General features: G+C 33.5%; 5 protein-coding genes across 6 annotated transcripts; 2 read left to right on the top strand and 3 right to left on the bottom strand.

Moving 5' to 3' along the window:
- The first annotated feature begins 716 nt into the window (after positions 1–716).
- LOC140670617 (actin, muscle) lies at positions 717–3,609 on the top strand. Its single transcript, XM_072901318.1, has 3 exons — positions 717–855; positions 1,427–1,577; positions 1,956–3,609. The coding sequence occupies exons 2-3, from the start codon at positions 1,452–1,454 to the stop codon at positions 2,958–2,960; spliced, it is 1,131 nt and encodes a 376-aa protein (XP_072757419.1). The 5' UTR covers positions 717–855; positions 1,427–1,451; the 3' UTR covers positions 2,961–3,609.
- A 1,495-nt stretch (positions 3,610–5,104) lies between these two features.
- LOC140670616 (uncharacterized) lies at positions 5,105–9,119 on the top strand. Its single transcript, XM_072901316.1, has 9 exons — positions 5,105–5,344; positions 5,676–6,396; positions 6,477–6,786; positions 6,866–7,206; positions 7,266–7,491; positions 7,593–7,931; positions 8,116–8,269; positions 8,347–8,510; positions 8,581–9,119. Exons 2-9 carry the CDS (start codon positions 5,747–5,749, stop codon positions 8,884–8,886), a joined length of 2,490 nt encoding a protein of 829 aa, XP_072757417.1. The 5' UTR covers positions 5,105–5,344; positions 5,676–5,746; the 3' UTR covers positions 8,887–9,119.
- Positions 9,120–9,331: 212 nt separating this feature from the next.
- Sem1 (Suppressor of exocyst mutations 1) lies at positions 9,332–10,002 on the bottom strand. The gene is made up of 3 exons (XM_072901320.1): positions 9,799–10,002; positions 9,633–9,729; positions 9,332–9,513 (listed from the first exon to the last, which is right to left on the bottom strand). Exons 1-3 carry the CDS (start codon positions 9,881–9,883, stop codon positions 9,465–9,467), a joined length of 231 nt encoding a protein of 76 aa, XP_072757421.1. The 5' UTR covers positions 9,884–10,002; the 3' UTR covers positions 9,332–9,464.
- Positions 10,003–10,305: 303 nt separating this feature from the next.
- LOC140670120 (KICSTOR subunit 2) lies at positions 10,306–12,455 on the bottom strand. 2 transcript variants are annotated; one of them, XM_072900640.1, is made up of 9 exons: positions 12,320–12,455; positions 12,085–12,231; positions 11,832–11,983; positions 11,626–11,766; positions 11,398–11,536; positions 11,134–11,327; positions 10,904–11,054; positions 10,627–10,737; positions 10,306–10,566 (listed from the first exon to the last, which is right to left on the bottom strand). In XM_072900640.1, the coding sequence occupies exons 1-9, from the start codon at positions 12,398–12,400 to the stop codon at positions 10,396–10,398; spliced, it is 1,287 nt and encodes a 428-aa protein (XP_072756741.1). In that variant the 5' UTR covers positions 12,401–12,455; the 3' UTR covers positions 10,306–10,395. The 2 variants fall into 2 exon arrangements, with proteins under 2 accessions (XP_072756741.1, XP_072756742.1); XM_072900641.1 differs by having other exon boundaries at positions 10,343–10,528.
- Positions 12,316–17,086, bottom strand: LOC140670118 (WD repeat-containing protein 3). Its single transcript, XM_072900636.1, has 15 exons — positions 16,787–17,086; positions 16,487–16,696; positions 16,217–16,414; positions 15,961–16,134; positions 15,677–15,879; positions 15,458–15,593; positions 15,192–15,382; positions 14,925–15,120; positions 14,569–14,796; positions 14,188–14,457; positions 13,869–14,108; positions 13,624–13,787; positions 13,322–13,544; positions 12,898–13,239; positions 12,316–12,719 (listed from the first exon to the last, which is right to left on the bottom strand). The coding sequence occupies exons 1-14, from the start codon at positions 16,955–16,957 to the stop codon at positions 13,075–13,077; spliced, it is 2,769 nt and encodes a 922-aa protein (XP_072756737.1). The 5' UTR covers positions 16,958–17,086; the 3' UTR covers positions 12,316–12,719; positions 12,898–13,074.
- Between the last annotated feature and the right edge of the window lie 392 nt (positions 17,087–17,478).

Genomic DNA, 17,478 nt, shown 5'->3' with positions numbered 1-17,478 from the left:
CTTATATTATCAAAACAATTATTTAAAAAAAAAGAAAGTATTTATATTTTTCAGATGGGCCATTTTTCATTTCAAAACAGGACCTGTATCGATCATGATGCTTGAAAACGCTGCTGCAAGATGTTTTCACTATAGCGAGAATTAACCCCTTGAAGTTTATTCATTTAAGATTCAATATTTTGAAGAGTCAATTCTTTTAAAGTCCTTTGAAATTTATTTTTTCAAAATTAATATTTTTAGTTTCAATTCTTAGGCTTAATTCTTCAAAAAGTTGGTCTCGCAAAATTTATTTATTTCTTAGACTCTATTTTATTTGTACTTTGTTAAATCCTTGTTAAATTTTACGTATATTTGCTTCAAACTCTATAACGATTTTTTTTCAAGATTTTATTCCTTAAACCTTGATCCTTTCAAGCTTATTTCCTTTAGTGTTTCATCCCTTCATCGAGGCCCGCAGCAGCAGCCGACAGCCCTGGCTCGTGACGAGTCCTTATTTGGACCCAGGGACCATCGACCACCACCGAGTTGTCGTCGTAGTTGCCGTGCGTCGACGTCTCGACGTCTTCCTCTCCCTCTTCTTCTACCGCCGCTTCTCTGTTTAGGGCGAACTAAGGACTAGGCCGACTCTAACGGGCAACGCGGGCTCCCGGCCCAACGTTAATGCGGACAGCAGATTTCCATGTAAGGGGCGGACCGCTATTTTCGGCCGCCGACCGATATGGATAAAGGGACCCCACGGAGCCGGCACTGCGCCACTCGCCGCTCTCGCCGGTCTCTTGCACGACGTACAAAACGCGATCCTGAGCGATCGTCCGCCGATCTCTTTCTCGGCTCCACGAAACACATCAGCAAACGGTAATAAATCGCTGTACTTAGTTGCAGCCGTGAATCACAGCAACCCCTTCGGTTCGCGCCATTTTTTGAGAATCTTCTTCGTTTCGTCTTCTTCTCTTCGCGATCGCAGGATCGACAGTGATTCAAAGAAACGATGTTATGTTGAAATATCGCGACTATTTGAAACTAGTACAAAATCTTGTAAAGTTGATCGTATGATACTTTCTAGAAATGGTGCGGATTGAGAGAGATCTGCAATGAGTAAATTTATAATCAAATAATCGGTGTAAAGTGATAAGTGGTCTGGTGAATGTGCATAAGTGAATATTAATATGATACATAATTTTGAAATTTACTTTAGCCGCGCGATTATCCTATCTCAATTTCTTAATTAAAATTAATTCTGTAAATATTTTTTGTATCTCTTAAAAATTGTAAAAGATAATTAGATTTTTTGTATTAATCCGAATACAATCTCGTTTAAAATTAATCAAATTGATTTGTTGATCAAAAATTACTAAAACATTATATTTTCATAATTAATAATATAATAACTTACACTATCTTTAATATCTTTAATATGTGTTCTCAGAAAGTAATACTTACAGCCAATCAAGATGTGTGACGATGATGTTGCGGCATTAGTTGTGGACAATGGATCCGGTATGTGCAAGGCCGGATTCGCTGGGGATGATGCACCGCGCGCCGTGTTCCCTAGCATCGTCGGCCGTCCCCGTCATCAGGTTGGTCAGAGAAATATTTGTATCTGGCTTCGCATTATAGATCTATCAAGATATGATAAACGTTATTATTATTAGATTTGTTAAAATCATTTTTAATTAGCATAATAGATGTACAATAGATATAATATTTTGAGAAGAACTAAAGAGAAATAATTGTAAAAGCGAAAACATCATAGTTTTGTCTAACTTACATCTAAATGTATTTTCAGTTGAAACGTCATAAATTACATTTAATCGTTTCCGAAGCGATTAAACCGCCCTCAAATCTACTTCAGTCAAAAATGCTATTAGAATTATTCATCGAAGAAATTGATTTAGTTAATGTATTTTCTGACTTAAACGCGCTTACGTAACATAAGATAATATCTCATTTCTTAGGGTGTGATGGTCGGTATGGGTCAAAAAGACAGCTATGTAGGCGACGAGGCTCAGAGCAAAAGAGGTATCCTGACTTTGAAATATCCGATCGAGCACGGTATTATCACCAATTGGGATGACATGGAGAAGATTTGGCATCACACCTTCTACAACGAATTGCGTGTCGCTCCCGAGGAACATCCGGTTCTCCTTACCGAAGCACCTCTGAACCCGAAAGCTAACCGCGAAAAGATGACGCAGATTATGTTCGAGACCTTCAACAGCCCGGCTATGTACGTCGCCATTCAAGCCGTCCTCTCCCTGTACGCCTCCGGTCGTACCACCGGTATCGTCCTGGACTCCGGTGACGGTGTCTCTCACACCGTACCCATCTATGAAGGTTACGCTCTTCCTCATGCCATCCTCCGTTTGGACTTGGCCGGACGCGATCTTACCGACTATCTCATGAAGATCCTTACCGAGAGAGGATACAGCTTCACGACCACGGCTGAGCGAGAAATCGTCCGAGACATCAAGGAGAAGCTCTGCTATGTCGCCCTGGACTTTGAACAAGAAATGGCCACCGCTGCCGCCAGCACTTCTCTCGAGAAGAGCTACGAGTTGCCTGATGGTCAGGTCATCACCATCGGTAACGAGAGATTCCGTTGTCCCGAAGCTTTGTTCCAGCCTTCCTTCCTGGGTATGGAATCTTGCGGTATTCACGAGACCGTTTACAATTCCATCATGAAGTGCGACGTCGACATTCGTAAAGATTTGTATGCTAATACCGTTCTCTCCGGTGGCACCACCATGTATCCCGGTATCGCTGATCGTATGCAAAAGGAAATCACCGCTCTTGCACCCTCAACCATCAAGATCAAGATCATCGCTCCACCCGAGAGGAAGTACTCCGTATGGATCGGCGGTTCCATCCTGGCCTCTTTGTCCACCTTCCAGCAAATGTGGATCTCCAAGCAAGAATACGACGAGTCCGGTCCTGGTATCGTTCACCGCAAATGTTTCTAAAAAAATACATCAAGAATCAATCAAATGTTCATTTAAGCACCATCACAGTGACTCTTTTCTTCCCCTTATTTATCTCCTTTTTTACACACACGGTGTCTGCTCTTACAATTAACACAATATTCATTACGGGATACAAAGACACGAGAAAAGGGAAGGAAAAGAGCGATGAAGAAAAAGAGAAAGAACGAAAAAGATAGAGGGAGATGAGACACGAGACGAGATCGCAGAAAAAAAAATTACCCTAATGCCTTTATGTTGCTACATTTATAGTACTTTGTAATTTCTAATTATACAACACTATTTGTTTATAAATATTAATTAATTTGTTAATAATCTTTTCGACAATCTGAATAAGTTCTTCTCCGCCTGCATGTATAAACACGTACGTATAAACGTATATACATATGTACCTATTAATTTTTTGCACACAAATATACGTTCGTTTGCTAACGATCGCACAAGTTTGACATTTGCGACACTCGTAACATGATTATCGACAATGATTGACAGCGAGGAATATACAATCAAGTACATTTGGCCGTCGATGTCGGCTCACATATGTATGTATATCCAGCAAATCGCATTCTTATTGTACCTTACGATTAATTGACAATATGGTAATAAAATCGTATATTATGTAATAACTCCACGTTAGAGTACGATCTTTTACTAATATTATTATCGCGCGGATAATTCTAGAATACGAGTCAGCTTATTTCAAGAAAAAAAAATTTACCACCCTTGTGTGATCCTTAGAGTATATTGACTTTTTGCATATATAATAAATAGTTGATATAATACCGAATCCACCTCGAATCTCTCTTAAAATCAAAAATATAAATATTCTAAATATTATTCAATACGCAGACATTAATGTTTGTGCATTCGAGATAATAAAGAGGAGACCAGAATCAAAATGTGCAAGTCGAGGAGAGGCTTCGGAATCCTCCTAAATTTTTAAAATTAGAAAACCACGAAAATAATTCGTATATTGCGAGGGAAACTTTTCTAAGGTAAAAGTCCATTATTTAGAATATTCGTTCATTTGACCGCGTCACTTTTACTTCGCTTCCTTTTATTTTGTTTTTCTCTTAAAGGAGATGTAACATTATCTTGGAATCTACAAAGAGAAAAAAAAAAGTATTAAAACAAATATATCGCAATATATGGTTCTCGATAGAAGGAATAACGCTATAAAAGGAGAGACAATTGTAACGTGTGTTTATATCGTTTTCAGGTCGCTTTAAACCATAGATGAGCAACGATGAGCTATGCGTATTTCGAGCGACAGCTTTGTTATATTTGGCATGCGCCATGTGTTGACCACGTGCCGGGGATGCACGTAACTCAATAGGCGAAATGATATACGCGCGATAGCTACACGGATGAAGAAATAGCAAAAATAGAGCCCCTCCTAAAATCCCGGTCGCGGCATCATCTCTCCATCGGCGCGAACCTTACCTTAAAATCCCACCCTTCTCGAGCACTAAAATTAGGGTCGTGCGGTGAGCGGGTGCATATATATATGCAGGTACGATGCAAGAATGAGAGAGAAATATACGCTGTTCCTCGGACATCGCGTTCGATTTACGGATGAGCTCACATTACGCAGGCCTTGATTCGAGTTAATATTATATAAATAATTATTGAGAATATATATATATATATATATATATATATATATATATATATATATATGTATATTTCACAACATTCCCGAGTTACCTGAATTACATGAGCGGGAAAACGAAGAGTCGTTACATTCAAATTAACGTATATATGCAAGAGGAAATATTGGATATCGAAATATTGTCTGAATATAACAGAGATAATATCTGATAAGATAAAATAGCTTAGCTCCCAATAATATACATATACAAATTTATAAAATATAAATATATACATTACATATTTTTTAATTATTATACGTGTAACAAGTTTCCGATACGAGACTTCCAGAGGTAGATAATATGCAACCTGAAGTTAGATATATGCATGAGTGATTATCAATATTGGCAGGATTTCTATTGGAACGCGAGGCTAAATTGGCGTGACAGATGATAGGTTTAAATAAAGAATGCGATATCGCGAAATGCGATTCGGCTGGAAATGGATCGGAAATAAATCGCGGCTGGTTATCTTGTAAAGATACGTGATCTATGGTCGCATCGCGCAACGGGAATGTGATGGAAGATTACTACGAATAAATCAACGTAATAAAAGAGATTACCGCGCGATATGGATCTGTCATAACAGATGACAAAGTATGTACGAGCGTCGATCTTTTTGCGACCCTTCGACTCGTTAACGTGGTGAGGTTAACCTCGCTACGAGAAAACGTCAGAAATGGCAAACAGCTGTACGAAAGAAAGAATAGATGACTGGTAGGTTTCCAGAGTTATTAATAAATATCCGAGGGTTGTGTTTTTTTACGTTATATAACTGAATTTATTTACTCTATCAATTAATCCTATTTATTTTTATATGTCATTCCATCTGATTCCATCTACTGCTCCAACATTCACATTAGATGTTGACTCATTAGATTGTTTTTTTATTTAGTCACACACACATACACACACACACACATTGATCTCTTTTTGTCTAAAATAAATATATTGATCAAGAGTGTATTCTATTTTTTAATTTTATACACCTGACACATGATGGATTTTAAGTGAAAGATTAAGAATGTCTTTTTTTTTTTCACAACAGGTTCTGGTTACTGTAACACAAAATGTGAGGCTTAATTTATATAGCTGATTCGAAGCATCAACAAATGCAAAATGGAAAAAGTTATACCAATGAGTTGGTTAAACCAAATATTATTAGTTTTTAGTATAGTAGCTGCAGTATTGTCTTTAGTTATACAGGGATGGACGGATCTCGCACCTCTACCGATATATATTTCCATCTCCTGGGCTGTATTTATTACAATTTTATCTGTATGGCTGAGTTGTTGCTTATTACGTCTCACATTGAAAGCCAATAGTCCAATTGCTTTAGAGTTTATAAACAAATGGATTTACAAGAGGCTAGTGAGTCATTTACATTTAGATTCTTTAGTAGACAAGGACAAGAGTACAGATATCATTTATGAAAATGATAGTGAAAACCAAAAGGACTTGAGCTCTTTGGAAAAAGCTAGTGGTAAATGCAATAATAATGCAATTTCGCAAGATTCCTGTAAGAATGACATTCCTTTAATAAAAAGAAAAAGGATAAATGTAACGGATACAATACGAGAAATTGATGCAAATTGTATAGAAATTTGGTATAAAAATATAAGTAATGACAAATCATTCCCCAATGAGGCGCAGGACTTGTTGAATAAGTTCTTAACAAGACTCGTTCATAAAGCTAATCTAATAGATAAAATAAGACTTGTCAATAAGTTGGCAAATATATTACTCTTGCACTTAAAGGAATATCGTAGGTATGGATCTATTTATTAAGAATTACTTTTGCAAGAATTTGTCACTGTCCAAATCTGTCATTTATCAATACATTCTGCAGAGCATTACGTCGAGTCGAAAAGGGCGCTGCATCCAGCGTGGAGGAAGCGTACAAATATTTACATCCTGGTTCTCGCAGTGCGTCAATCTTAGAACATATGTTATATCATTTGGTCACCGTTCTAGCACAAGAGTTTCTGCAATGGGAATTAACCAGTTCATTACCATGCAAACTTCTGTTATCCATTTTAGCAAAGAAGCTCCTAATAACAATAGATACGATAAGCTGCCCAGATTGGTTCATCGCGAACTTGTTAAAATTATTGGAAACTCCGACAAGTAAAACTGTCGTTACTCCAACTAAACAAAATGTACATTATGATATTATACAATGTCAGTATTGTGTTATAAAAATTAAAGAATACATATATAATTGAATTATTCCATCAGGGTACTATAACTGTTGCTCTGAGCGATGGCATCGTATCCGCAACAGCAGCTGTGATTCCACAGCAATTGCCAACATCTGCACCTAAATCTAGTCCAACTGTAATTACTACAAGCGAAGATGAAGAAGCAGTTTCACTGGCAGTTCCAGAAAGATCGACTCTATGTTTAGAGGGTCTCACTACAGAGCATAGAGGCCTCTGGGGAGAGAGCATAACGGATGCGGATTTGGAATTAGAAGAGGATAAGATTTCACCAGTATATGAAGAACCAACGGATTTCGCTACAACCATTGCTAGGCTTAGAAATCTGTTACAACAGAAATCTACAGCAACTACACCATTGTTAGTAAAAATGGCATTTTAGTTTAAAATATATTGTTTAATGGATCTGTAAATTTTAGGCACGCTGAAGAAAAATCTTATGTAATATATGAAGGAAGCCAATTTATGAATTTGTCAATTCCATGGACCGAATTTCATACTGCAACGGATGGTTCGCAACAATTATTCTATTGCATACAATTCGATGATGTCGAGCAACGTGGAGTAGATCTATTTGAAACCACCACTGCTACTGTCAGGAGACAATATTCCGATTTTGTTCAGTTGCATCTCAGTCTAGAAGAAGTAAGATTTATAAAAGATACAAAAATATTAAATATAAATTTATAAGAAAATAAATTTGGTTAATTAAAATTTAATAATTTCGTAATATTTATAAATTCCAGATTCCATCGTTAGCTAATGTTATGTCCGAGTTAGTACTACCCGAGGGTGGACGGATCGAACTAGAGGTGTATTTGAAGACACTGTGTACGAGATTAGCGAATGAGTGTCCACCACAATTGCGTCATTTTCTTCGGCCGAGCAGTAGCGCGGGCAAGAAAGCGGACGCGATAGCGCCTCGTTTGGACCGATTTCTGGCTAAGACCGTAACTGGTGTCTTCAATACATTGAAGACAGTAGTACCGGGCTTCGAAATTGATCAAGAAGAAGAAGCTCTTCCTATGCCTACTTTAATGCCTTTATCTGACATACCCTGGAGATTTGTTGAAGATATAAAATCGGTAATGGAACCTAAAACTATAGCATAAGCAAGCTAATTATTTTAATATATAACAATATAATATATCAACACATATTAGTAATATATAATAGCAATAATAATTACATATAATACATGTAAAATATAATATCGATTTATAATGTAAAGAAAGAAATATTCTCTCAACTATCTGTCTATTGTTGTAGAAAAGTCTAGCTTGTGAATTACAACAACTGATCGCAGAAAGAACAGAATATTGTATGGTAGACACAGCTTACGAGGCAGTTGACTCGATGGAAACCAGTGGCAATTCAGAATTACTGGATTGTTGGTGGGAAACTATTAACACTTCGTACGATGGTAGCTATAGTAATGATATTGCTTTTTTGCATTTACAAAATTATATTTTGTAATAAAAAGTGAATTACATTTTCTAGATGAAGTTGACGAGTTAGATTCCAATCTAACATTGACATGTACAACCATAGATTTGATTTGTGAGCTTCTAACAGGAATTGCTAGTAATAATACATTACAGCAAGAAGCGGTCGTTAGATGGACTAAATTGTTATTAGGAAATATTTCAGAGCCAATCTTGCAGGTAAGAGTCAATTCTGAAAAAAAGCATTGTATTTTTTATGAGCTTTTCATAACTTTAAGTTTATTTGCAGAAAATAATTCTTTGGTTATTTGACTCCTTGAGTAATTCTTCATTACTTCGCGATCCATCACACAACAATGTCACAAGTGAAACCAATGCACAATTGAAAGATAAATTGGTGCGCACATTAGATGAAAAGGTTTCATACAGTGTAAAATTGATATTTGGTGAGGACAATGTACACAAAGCTCTGAACTATTTATTAAGCTCATACGAAATCAAAAAGATAAACATGGATTTAAACATGCAGATACTAGACGCAGTAATATCAGAATTATTAGTTTCCTGTAAGACAAATCATGACACTACAAATTAATTTCAATTTTTATTTAATCCTTTAGACAAAAAAATTGTTTAATAATTTGCAAGATTTGCACATTACTTTCTTAATGATGCGTGGGAATCATTAAGATATATCAAAATACTTATGTAAAAAAATTGATGTGTGCCATATATATGTAGAGTATATGTGTTGACTGTTTACATTTCGCAAAAGCCGACAGACTTTTTAAAATAAAGACTGTACCTGATTATACATTTACAATAAGATATGCCAAGTATTTGTTCCATTAGAGAATAATAATGGCTCCTATCAATTAAATAAGGTGGAACGAGTCACTTGTGGAAAGGCACTATATGCATTTCTGGACTTATACTAAGCATTTATATTTAATAATTAAGTTTTGTACAAACACACACAAGGAAATTAAATTTTCTGCATTTTACAGAAAAATGTTTCTGCAAAACATATGGTGCATATTTTACAAAGTATACAAATTACAGCTTTATTATTACATTCCAAAGATTGTGAGAATATGAAATTTAGACTTATACACAGACTTAATATATGTTTATTATGTAAGAAAATAAGATTAAACGTATACTACTATCTAATTAACTTTCCTTGGTTGTTTCACTCGCTTTCTGTTTTTCTAGTTGTGCTCTGAAAACAACATAGTACTTTATAAATTTATATATAATAATCCTTAATTAAAGCAGATTAAATGTTTTGTTCGACTTGCTCAGCTTAAATTTCAACAAATATTTTTCGCAAGGTAATACCTTAGCTGTTGATTAAAGTCATCCTCTACGTCATCATCGTCCCAATTATCCTCCCAAACGCTGATATCCTCGCTATCCTCGTCCTTTGCAGTCCAATCTAATTATTAAATTAGCGATTTCAAGGTTATGTTACACACAACATGACATCACAAATCTAGATATTTACCTTCCGCAGGGAATTCCTCGAATTCATCGTCTTCTTCGAGTAATCCAAGATCAACTTTTGCCTTATCATTCTTGTTGTCCGTCATGCTTGCAAATTCTTTGCAAATGCCAATTTCTCAAATACTGTGAAACACTACGTGCTGAATTTACGTCTGTACGCTCGCACTTTGAAGTCAGATGATGTCAGATGTCAGAAAATGAATTTGACTATGTAATTCTAGCTTTTGAAAATGGATGTAGATGGCAGTGTTAAACGAGGCTTGAATAGAAATCCTAAAGTAACTGCTAGAATCTGATTCGACTGTAATTCGACTGCTAAAAGAACTTGTGTAATAACACATGAATAAAATTTTTTTTTATTTGTATTTTTCTGTGATAAATTATTCTTTATACAAAATTGAAGGTACTTTTATTCAATATACCTATTTTAAGAAATTCCATCAAAGGTACAAAAAATTAGAGGGAGAGAAAAAACAATATTTCCCAGGATAATTAATACAAATATAATATAAATTTTATTCATAATTTTATACATATATAGATAAATTAATTTTTGATTATAACAGTCAGGTCTTTGGCATCATTTTTACATAGTTACTTACTTTGATAATTTCAGACATTCATAAATCTTATTACATCTGATATGCATAGAGAGATCTGTCATAAATGATGTAACGTGAGTTTCCTTGTCCCTTTGTTTCCCATTTTCAAATACAATCACGAGAGTTATTCTGGGATCAGTATTGTGGAAAGCATAAGTACATAAGTCCTGTGGACACACACTTGCAATTTATGATTTATTAAAAAAATTATTTTGTAATTGACATACCTTTGTACATTTATGATATATTACTTTATCCATAGCAAGAAGTTCTGCATGACGTTCTTTTATTTTAGTTTGAATATTATCCAAGTGTATTAATGATTTTTGTATGAATGTCTGAAAAATTAATTTTCATTATTTGCTAATACAATTATTATATAATAATACAAGACAACAGAGAATGTTATATCTTGTACTCCTTGTACTGCAAGTAGTACTATATATATTTATTTGCTGACAAGTACAAAGAAATTAAATGATTAATATAAATTTATTTACTTACATTAGGACAACAAATAACAACTGGAAAACTCGGAGACACGTCTACTCCTCTTCCTGGATGTCTATATCCTGAACCTGAATTTTCAGTTCCTCTGGAATCGAAAATTATCAGTACTGCTAGTATATCATGCTTTCGTTGAAAACTCTGTATCCTAAAAAAAAAAAATATTTATTAGATAAATAATAGATACATACCATGCAAAAAGTAATGAAATAATATCTGTATCTTACTTATGATAATAGTCCACACTCTGCTTGCTCATGATACTTCTCATTTCCCCTGGACTAGCTTGTTGACTTAAAGTAGTGTGAAAATACAAAGAACACTTAGCTAATATGGCACTGCGTAATTTCACCAGCCATTGATACAACGCCGGTTGTTGGTTTGCCTTGAGAAACGTTGCACCAAAACCCAATTTCCAAGACTGAAAAATATGAAATTAGAATATTAGAAAAAGTACTTTAATGTTCTTCTATTCGAGATATATTGTTAACCTCCTTGCTTTGCAGAGTTCTTTCCCAAGCTGACATTCGTGCTTGTGCTCCATAAAGAGCCATCAGAGTCGGTAGAAACCTCCAGTGTTGAACTTCTACTTGCGCTTTTGTTAATTGTACTAGTATTTCACATTCCAATCTAAAGAATGAAAATTATTATTAACTCTTTTCATATATTATAAATCAAAGTTCACATTTTTAAAGAATTTACTAAAGAACAACACTTACGTTAAACTTGTTTTAATAGCGGTTAATGCTAAATGAGAACAGGATAAGAAATGGCACTCTACTATTCCTTCAATACACTGCAGCAGTTCTTGATGCTTCATAACTTTGCTATTTGTACTCATGTTGTACATTTTTTCATAACTGTAATATGATAATTACAAATACAAGATTAAAGACAGATAATCCAAATATTAATATATACTGACAAATCTATCAGCTGGATCCTTGCCGTGATGAATTGGCAGAGTTGATTGGAAACATTCGCGACTGTCGCACCGATAGAGTTTGTTCCTCTCGTCACTTCCTCTACTCTCTTTAAATCAGACTTTAAAGATTCGTATACAGTTTTTAAAGAATTCTGTAAACAATATCGACATACAATTTGATAATCACAAATAATTGATTTAATTATGTCAATTTGAATTGTTAATTGTTAAAATAATTGCTGGATATACATACATCCTTCCTAAGAAAGCCTTTATTTTTAGTATGAAGGAAACCTAAATCTGCATATGAACGTTCTGCTATAGCTATCTGCGGTAGATGCATCAGAAGCATTCCCCATGGACCCATTTGCATTTGCTTGCATGATTCCCTTTCTTTTTCCTAAAATAAATTCATATTACATTAGTGTATATAACAATTTCAATTTTTTTTATCACAAATTTTATTTATTTTAATTATCTTTACTTACAACTGTTTCCTTAGCCTTCTCGGAGCACAATTGAGCGACCTGCGTGAAGAAGGCATTAAGAAATTCATCCTCGTGATCCATCCTCTATCTGTTCGTTTACAATAAACGCAGGTAAACAAATCCTCTATGAAAGAGGTTATGTTGTAACACATAATTATGTACACATAAATATTGATTTTTAATTCGTTTGTTAAAAATAGGCCGACTTGTTTTTATTATGTGATTTTATACCCTCACATATGTAGCTGAATCTAATTTAATATTTTTTTCGAAATTGATTTACGCCGATTACGCACAGAATTGGAGCTGTTGATCAAATCAGTGTCAAGTGTCAACTGTGTATGTACAAATATACACAATAATATAGATATACAGTATGCAAGTCAGTAATGAGCTCTACCTGTGACACCAAATTAAAATATTAAATATAAAAAATAAAAAAATATTAAATTATGTATAAAATTAATTTTGTATCTTTCATATTACACATGTATTTTAAATGGCAAAAGAGAAACAGATAAAGATATAGAAATAGAAAAGTAGAAATTTATATTTATTGTAATAAAGGCAAGTATTACCTTTCGACAAATTCGAATATAATAAATTCAGTACTATTACTTTTATACATATGTATGTATCTGTGTATGTGTATAAATTAAAATAATAAAAATTTATTTATCCATTACATATGAAAACTTATATATTTATGCATGTATATATAAATATGTACAAAGTTGCTCATATCGTTAAAAAATCTAAAGGTTCATAATCGCCCTCTTTATAGCCTTTTCCTTATTTCTTCTGACTTTGTTCTTGTGTTCATTATTCAGAGTGGCATCTCTGAAAAATTTGATTCCTTCTTGTTCCTCGAGAACGCGTTGCATGTACATCATACCATGCAAATTAAATCCAATAGTATCCTAAAAAATATTATTATTTTACTTAATAAATAACTAAATGTATTTTCGTGAATAATATATGCACTCAATAAATTTTTATTACTCTTAAAGTGGATATCCTTTCTACAGCGAGCTTCTTGATAATCTCTAATGTAGGCAAAAGATTTTGATTGGCTACTATTGGACCGTGATATGCTTGTACTAAACATAAAGCTAATCTGGATAATAACTCAGTATGATAATCTCTTTCCAACAACTTGGGAAGTCTTTGCAAAATATCAGAGGCGGCAGAATACGGCAATAACAGTAATGTTTCTTCCAATTCACTGAAATAATAAATATAATATTTTCAATTATATTTTTTATGCAGCAATATTATTTTATTTATTATTTATAGTATTTTACCTTGCTCTAACACGTTTGAAGGTTTCCAGTAAAAAGTCTTCTGTGCTTGTACAATTGTAAGCTTGCATTAATAGAGGAAGAGGCGGTTTATCATTGGAAACAGCTGTACTTAATTCTGCCTCGTATTGTTTGGACACTTCCAAACATTCCAGTATCAATTCAGCCTGATATAAGTAAAATGTATAACATAAAACAGATATCTATCTTATAAAAATTATATAATGTTTTGAATTGTTGCAACTTACAGCCTTTTCACTGTTAACAGTCTTTCTAGAAGGCAACGCTTGTTGCTTCTTTCCTAACACTGTAGTGGTTTCTCCAGTGGCTAGCTCGTTTTCCTGTTCTCTTTCTTCTTCCGCTTCATCTTCTAATACTAATGGTTCATTAGTTTTCTCATATAATCTAACTACCTTATCAGAACCGCATGAAGCGACAAAAACCCCGTTTGGTGAAACGCAACAATTCCAACTTTCTCCAGCGTGACCCTATATAAAAAGATTGAGCTATATTATAACTGGAGTCGCCGATACACAATTTTACAAAGTATGCAGTGAAATATATTACTTGTAACGTGACAATTTTTCGAAATATGTCGGCATCCCATTGTTTGATTTTTCCATCTTTTCCAGAGGTAAAGAAGTAATGTGTTCCAGGTACAAACGAGAGACCCGTAATAGAGTCATCGTGCGCGAATATGGATTTGTGACAATCACCAAAATCTAAACCCCAGATTTTAATGTTACGATCGGCAGAACCGGTTGCTATGAGTGTAGAGTCGCTGGATATGTCCATGCATAATGCTGGTAACTTGTGTCCATAAAGAGATACAAAGAACTACAATATAAAAATGAAATGTTATACAAGAGAGATAATATTAAAGATAAAGTTATAATATGTATTTTATGATATCTAGTTGTAAGATAATAGGATAACTCTATATTATACCTTAAATGTATCTAAAAAGAAGATTTTAATAGTAGAGTCCAATAGAGAAACAGCAACAAATCTGTTATTTGGACTTATTCTTACACACAGTACGCTTTCTTCAAGCTTAAGCGTTCTTACATGTAAGACAGAAAGAACCTTCGCCTTTATTTGATTGTCAGGATCTTCAATAAGTTCAAAGTTCCAAAATTTCACCGTTTGATCTCCACCACCACTAGCAACTCCTTTCTATTTGCAGCACAATATCACAAATATACGAAAATATATGAAAAAATATATCAATTAGAAATTTATATAAATATAATAAATCTTTAAAATAAATAATTGCTATTATATCTTTTTTTCAAAAATATTACCAAATCAGGAAATAATGTCACGCTCCAAAGCTCCTTGGAATGCGCCGCTACTTCTTCCAAAATATCGCCAGATGCGATATCAATAATAAGCATTTTTCCATCCTTTAGACCAACAATCAGATGTCTGTCACCCGGCACAAATGTTACTGTCAGAGCGTAACCACACTGTACTGTGCGTAAACACGCCAATGTTGGCCTGAAAATGTCATGCAAATTAAAAATCTTAAAATTTATTCTTTATTAAAAATGTTTTATCGTGTACGTTACCTATTCCATAATTTTACAGAATCTCCGCTAACGGTAGCAAATGCCAAATTGTCAGAACTAAAACAAACAGCTCGGACATCTGTACGATGTCCATGTGTCATTATTGAACGTAATTGTTTCAATTCAGGATTTTTTTCTTCTATGTGCAAAGAATATAATTCGATTGAATTGTTACTAACTCCAATGCATACCTGCACAAAAGAAACAAAATGTAACACATTCTTTTTGAATAATTTTGTATTTAATATTTATGTTATTGTACTAACTCTAAGTTCGTTTCCTTTGCCCATAATTAAGTCAAGTCCTTTTACTTTACCCATTATTCCAATGACAGGTAAACGTTTTATCTCATCCCTGAGAGAAGGTGCACTTGACGACTCCTTTTCTGTATCATTACTTTCCCTATTGATGACAAAAAAAAACATATATATGTAATTGAATTTTCTTAAAAGTAAATTTTCAACTTTAACACAATTTTAACTCACTGCTGAGCTTGAGGTCTTTGTTTTTTCAATCTCTTTGCAAATCTATTCTTTACCATGTCATCAGATAATAGATAAAACAATTCTATTTTCCCCACTCCATGACATCCAAGAACTTTGCAGGTAGAGTCAACTTCTAACGCGGTAACTCGACCACTACCTGCTCTTAATATACCTCCAATTTTCTTGCATTTTATAGGATATTTCTATAAAAATATAAAATATACGTTCATATTATTTTACTCTAACAATATACAGAAAAATAATATACAAATATAAGTACGTACCATATCTACATCCATGCTTTCCTCATTCTCTTCATCAAGATCCAAAGCACTTACAGCAGTATCGAGTTCAATGCTCTTGTTATCAAGGAAGGTTATTTTCCAGACATGCAATTCTTTATCATTACATCCTGTTATTAAATACTGATCATTCTTCATTAAGACGAGACTCCAAACCTGTTTAGCACAAATGTCAAATTAATTCAATTAGCTAAAACAAATATAATTAACAAATAAAAACTATATACAAATAGCTTACTTCTGATCTATGTCCAACAAGAGTTTTGAAGTTATGTTCTGTGTCTAAATCCCAAAACTTTACAAATGTATCTTTGCTACTACTGATAATAATGTTATGCTCTTTCATGAATATCAATTTAGTTATGACACCTTTGTGTCCAGTTAATCGACATATTCCTGTTTCGGCTACAACATCCCAGATAATGATATCTGTATCCTGTTATATTAAAAAAAAAGTCATAAGTATTTAGAATAGCATTTTACTACTGTGTCTATAAAACATTTTTACCTTGGAACCAGTGGCTAATCTATGTCCTAAAACATCATATGTTAATGCTGTTATTTCAGATTTGTGTCCCACAAATACGTTGACATTTTCACCAGAGGTTAAATCAAAGATCTTCACTGTACCATCTGCGTAGCCGACAGCAATATGCCTTTTATTGGGTGATGCAGCTAGACATGTTACACATATCTTTTCTCCAGATAACACTTGCGCCTGAAATTTCATATATATTATATTAAAACATAAAGATGTTATTATGATAATTATTTCTATATTAAGTTCTTTAATTTTCCTTCTTTTTACCTTTTCTCCAAGCCGTAGATCCCAAATATATACATGTTCACATGCAGCAGCAGCGACAAATCTACCTTCTTGATTTTCCAAGGTTACAAAGACAACGTTACAATGTGAGCTTGCAATTATATTTGCATTACCTGCTGGTACGTATCTCAGATATTGTTTGGTCAAACCCATTATATTTGTCTAAATTAAGTAGGAAAAAATTACATATATATCGCCCTTATTTTTTCAAACTTATTAATTTGAGGTTAACACGCACATGTAGTCACATGTAGCATCATAAACACAATGAAATGAGGAATCAAACTTAAAAGTTGCCTAACCTGTCTAAAAAAATGACGCATGCGCAATATATTATTTAAATTATACATAAATTTGAATTAACTTGAATTAGGTTTTCTGATTATATCTTCTTTTATATATTTTTTTAATACAAATGCTTATGTTAAAATTGTCAATAACAGATACATAAACACAATACTTTTTATCAACAAAAATTGTTAAGTAGATATAATTTTAAAAATATTTTTAGTACCAGCTTTCACATATATTTTAAATTGTACAAATATATACATACATACATATATATATATATATATATATATATATATATATATATGTGTGTGTGTAGAAAAAAGATGATTAATAAATTCAGAATAAGCAATGATCTAATAATTATATATATCACTGGCAAT

Source organism: Anoplolepis gracilipes, chromosome 10 (genome assembly GCF_047496725.1).
Source record: "Anoplolepis gracilipes chromosome 10, ASM4749672v1, whole genome shotgun sequence".
NCBI lineage: Eukaryota > Metazoa > Arthropoda > Insecta > Hymenoptera > Formicidae > Anoplolepis > Anoplolepis gracilipes.
This window is presented reverse-complemented; position numbering and strand designations above follow the sequence as displayed.

Bases quoted from the DNA above. Each gene is read 5' to 3' on its own strand.
- LOC140670617 (XM_072901318.1), top strand. From the start codon at position 1,452: ATGTGTGACGATGATGTTGCGGCATTAGTTGTGGACAATGGATCCGGT. The intron at 1,578-1,955 runs GTTGGTCAGAGA...CTCATTTCTTAG, and splicing joins TCGGCCGTCCCCGTCATCAG to GGTGTGATGGTCGGTATGGG.
- LOC140670616 (XM_072901316.1), top strand. From the start codon at position 5,747: ATGGAAAAAGTTATACCAATGAGTTGGTTAAACCAAATATTATTAGTT. The intron at 6,397-6,476 runs GTATGGATCTAT...TACATTCTGCAG, and splicing joins CACTTAAAGGAATATCGTAG to AGCATTACGTCGAGTCGAAA. The intron at 6,787-6,865 runs GTACATTATGAT...TTATTCCATCAG, and splicing joins TTACTCCAACTAAACAAAAT to GGTACTATAACTGTTGCTCT.
- Sem1 (XM_072901320.1), bottom strand. From the start codon at position 9,883: ATGACGGACAACAAGAATGATAAGGCAAAAGTTGATCTTGGATTACTC. The intron at 9,730-9,798 runs GTAAATATCTAG...TTTAATAATTAG, and splicing joins CGAGGAATTCCCTGCGGAAG to ATTGGACTGCAAAGGACGAG. The intron at 9,514-9,632 runs GTATTACCTTGC...TGTTGTTTTCAG, and splicing joins GACTTTAATCAACAGCTAAG to AGCACAACTAGAAAAACAGA.
- LOC140670120 (XM_072900640.1), bottom strand. From the start codon at position 12,400: ATGGATCACGAGGATGAATTTCTTAATGCCTTCTTCACGCAGGTCGCT. The intron at 11,767-11,831 runs GTCAGTATATAT...ATCATATTACAG, and splicing joins AGGATCCAGCTGATAGATTT to TTATGAAAAAATGTACAACA. The intron at 11,328-11,397 runs GTTAACAATATA...CATATTTTTCAG, and splicing joins GAACTCTGCAAAGCAAGGAG to TCTTGGAAATTGGGTTTTGG.
- LOC140670118 (XM_072900636.1), bottom strand. From the start codon at position 16,957: ATGGGTTTGACCAAACAATATCTGAGATACGTACCAGCAGGTAATGCA. The intron at 16,697-16,786 runs GTAAAAAGAAGG...ATGAAATTTCAG, and splicing joins ATCTACGGCTTGGAGAAAAG to GCGCAAGTGTTATCTGGAGA. The intron at 13,545-13,623 runs GTAAAATACTAT...TTATTATTTCAG, and splicing joins TTCAAACGTGTTAGAGCAAG to TGAATTGGAAGAAACATTAC.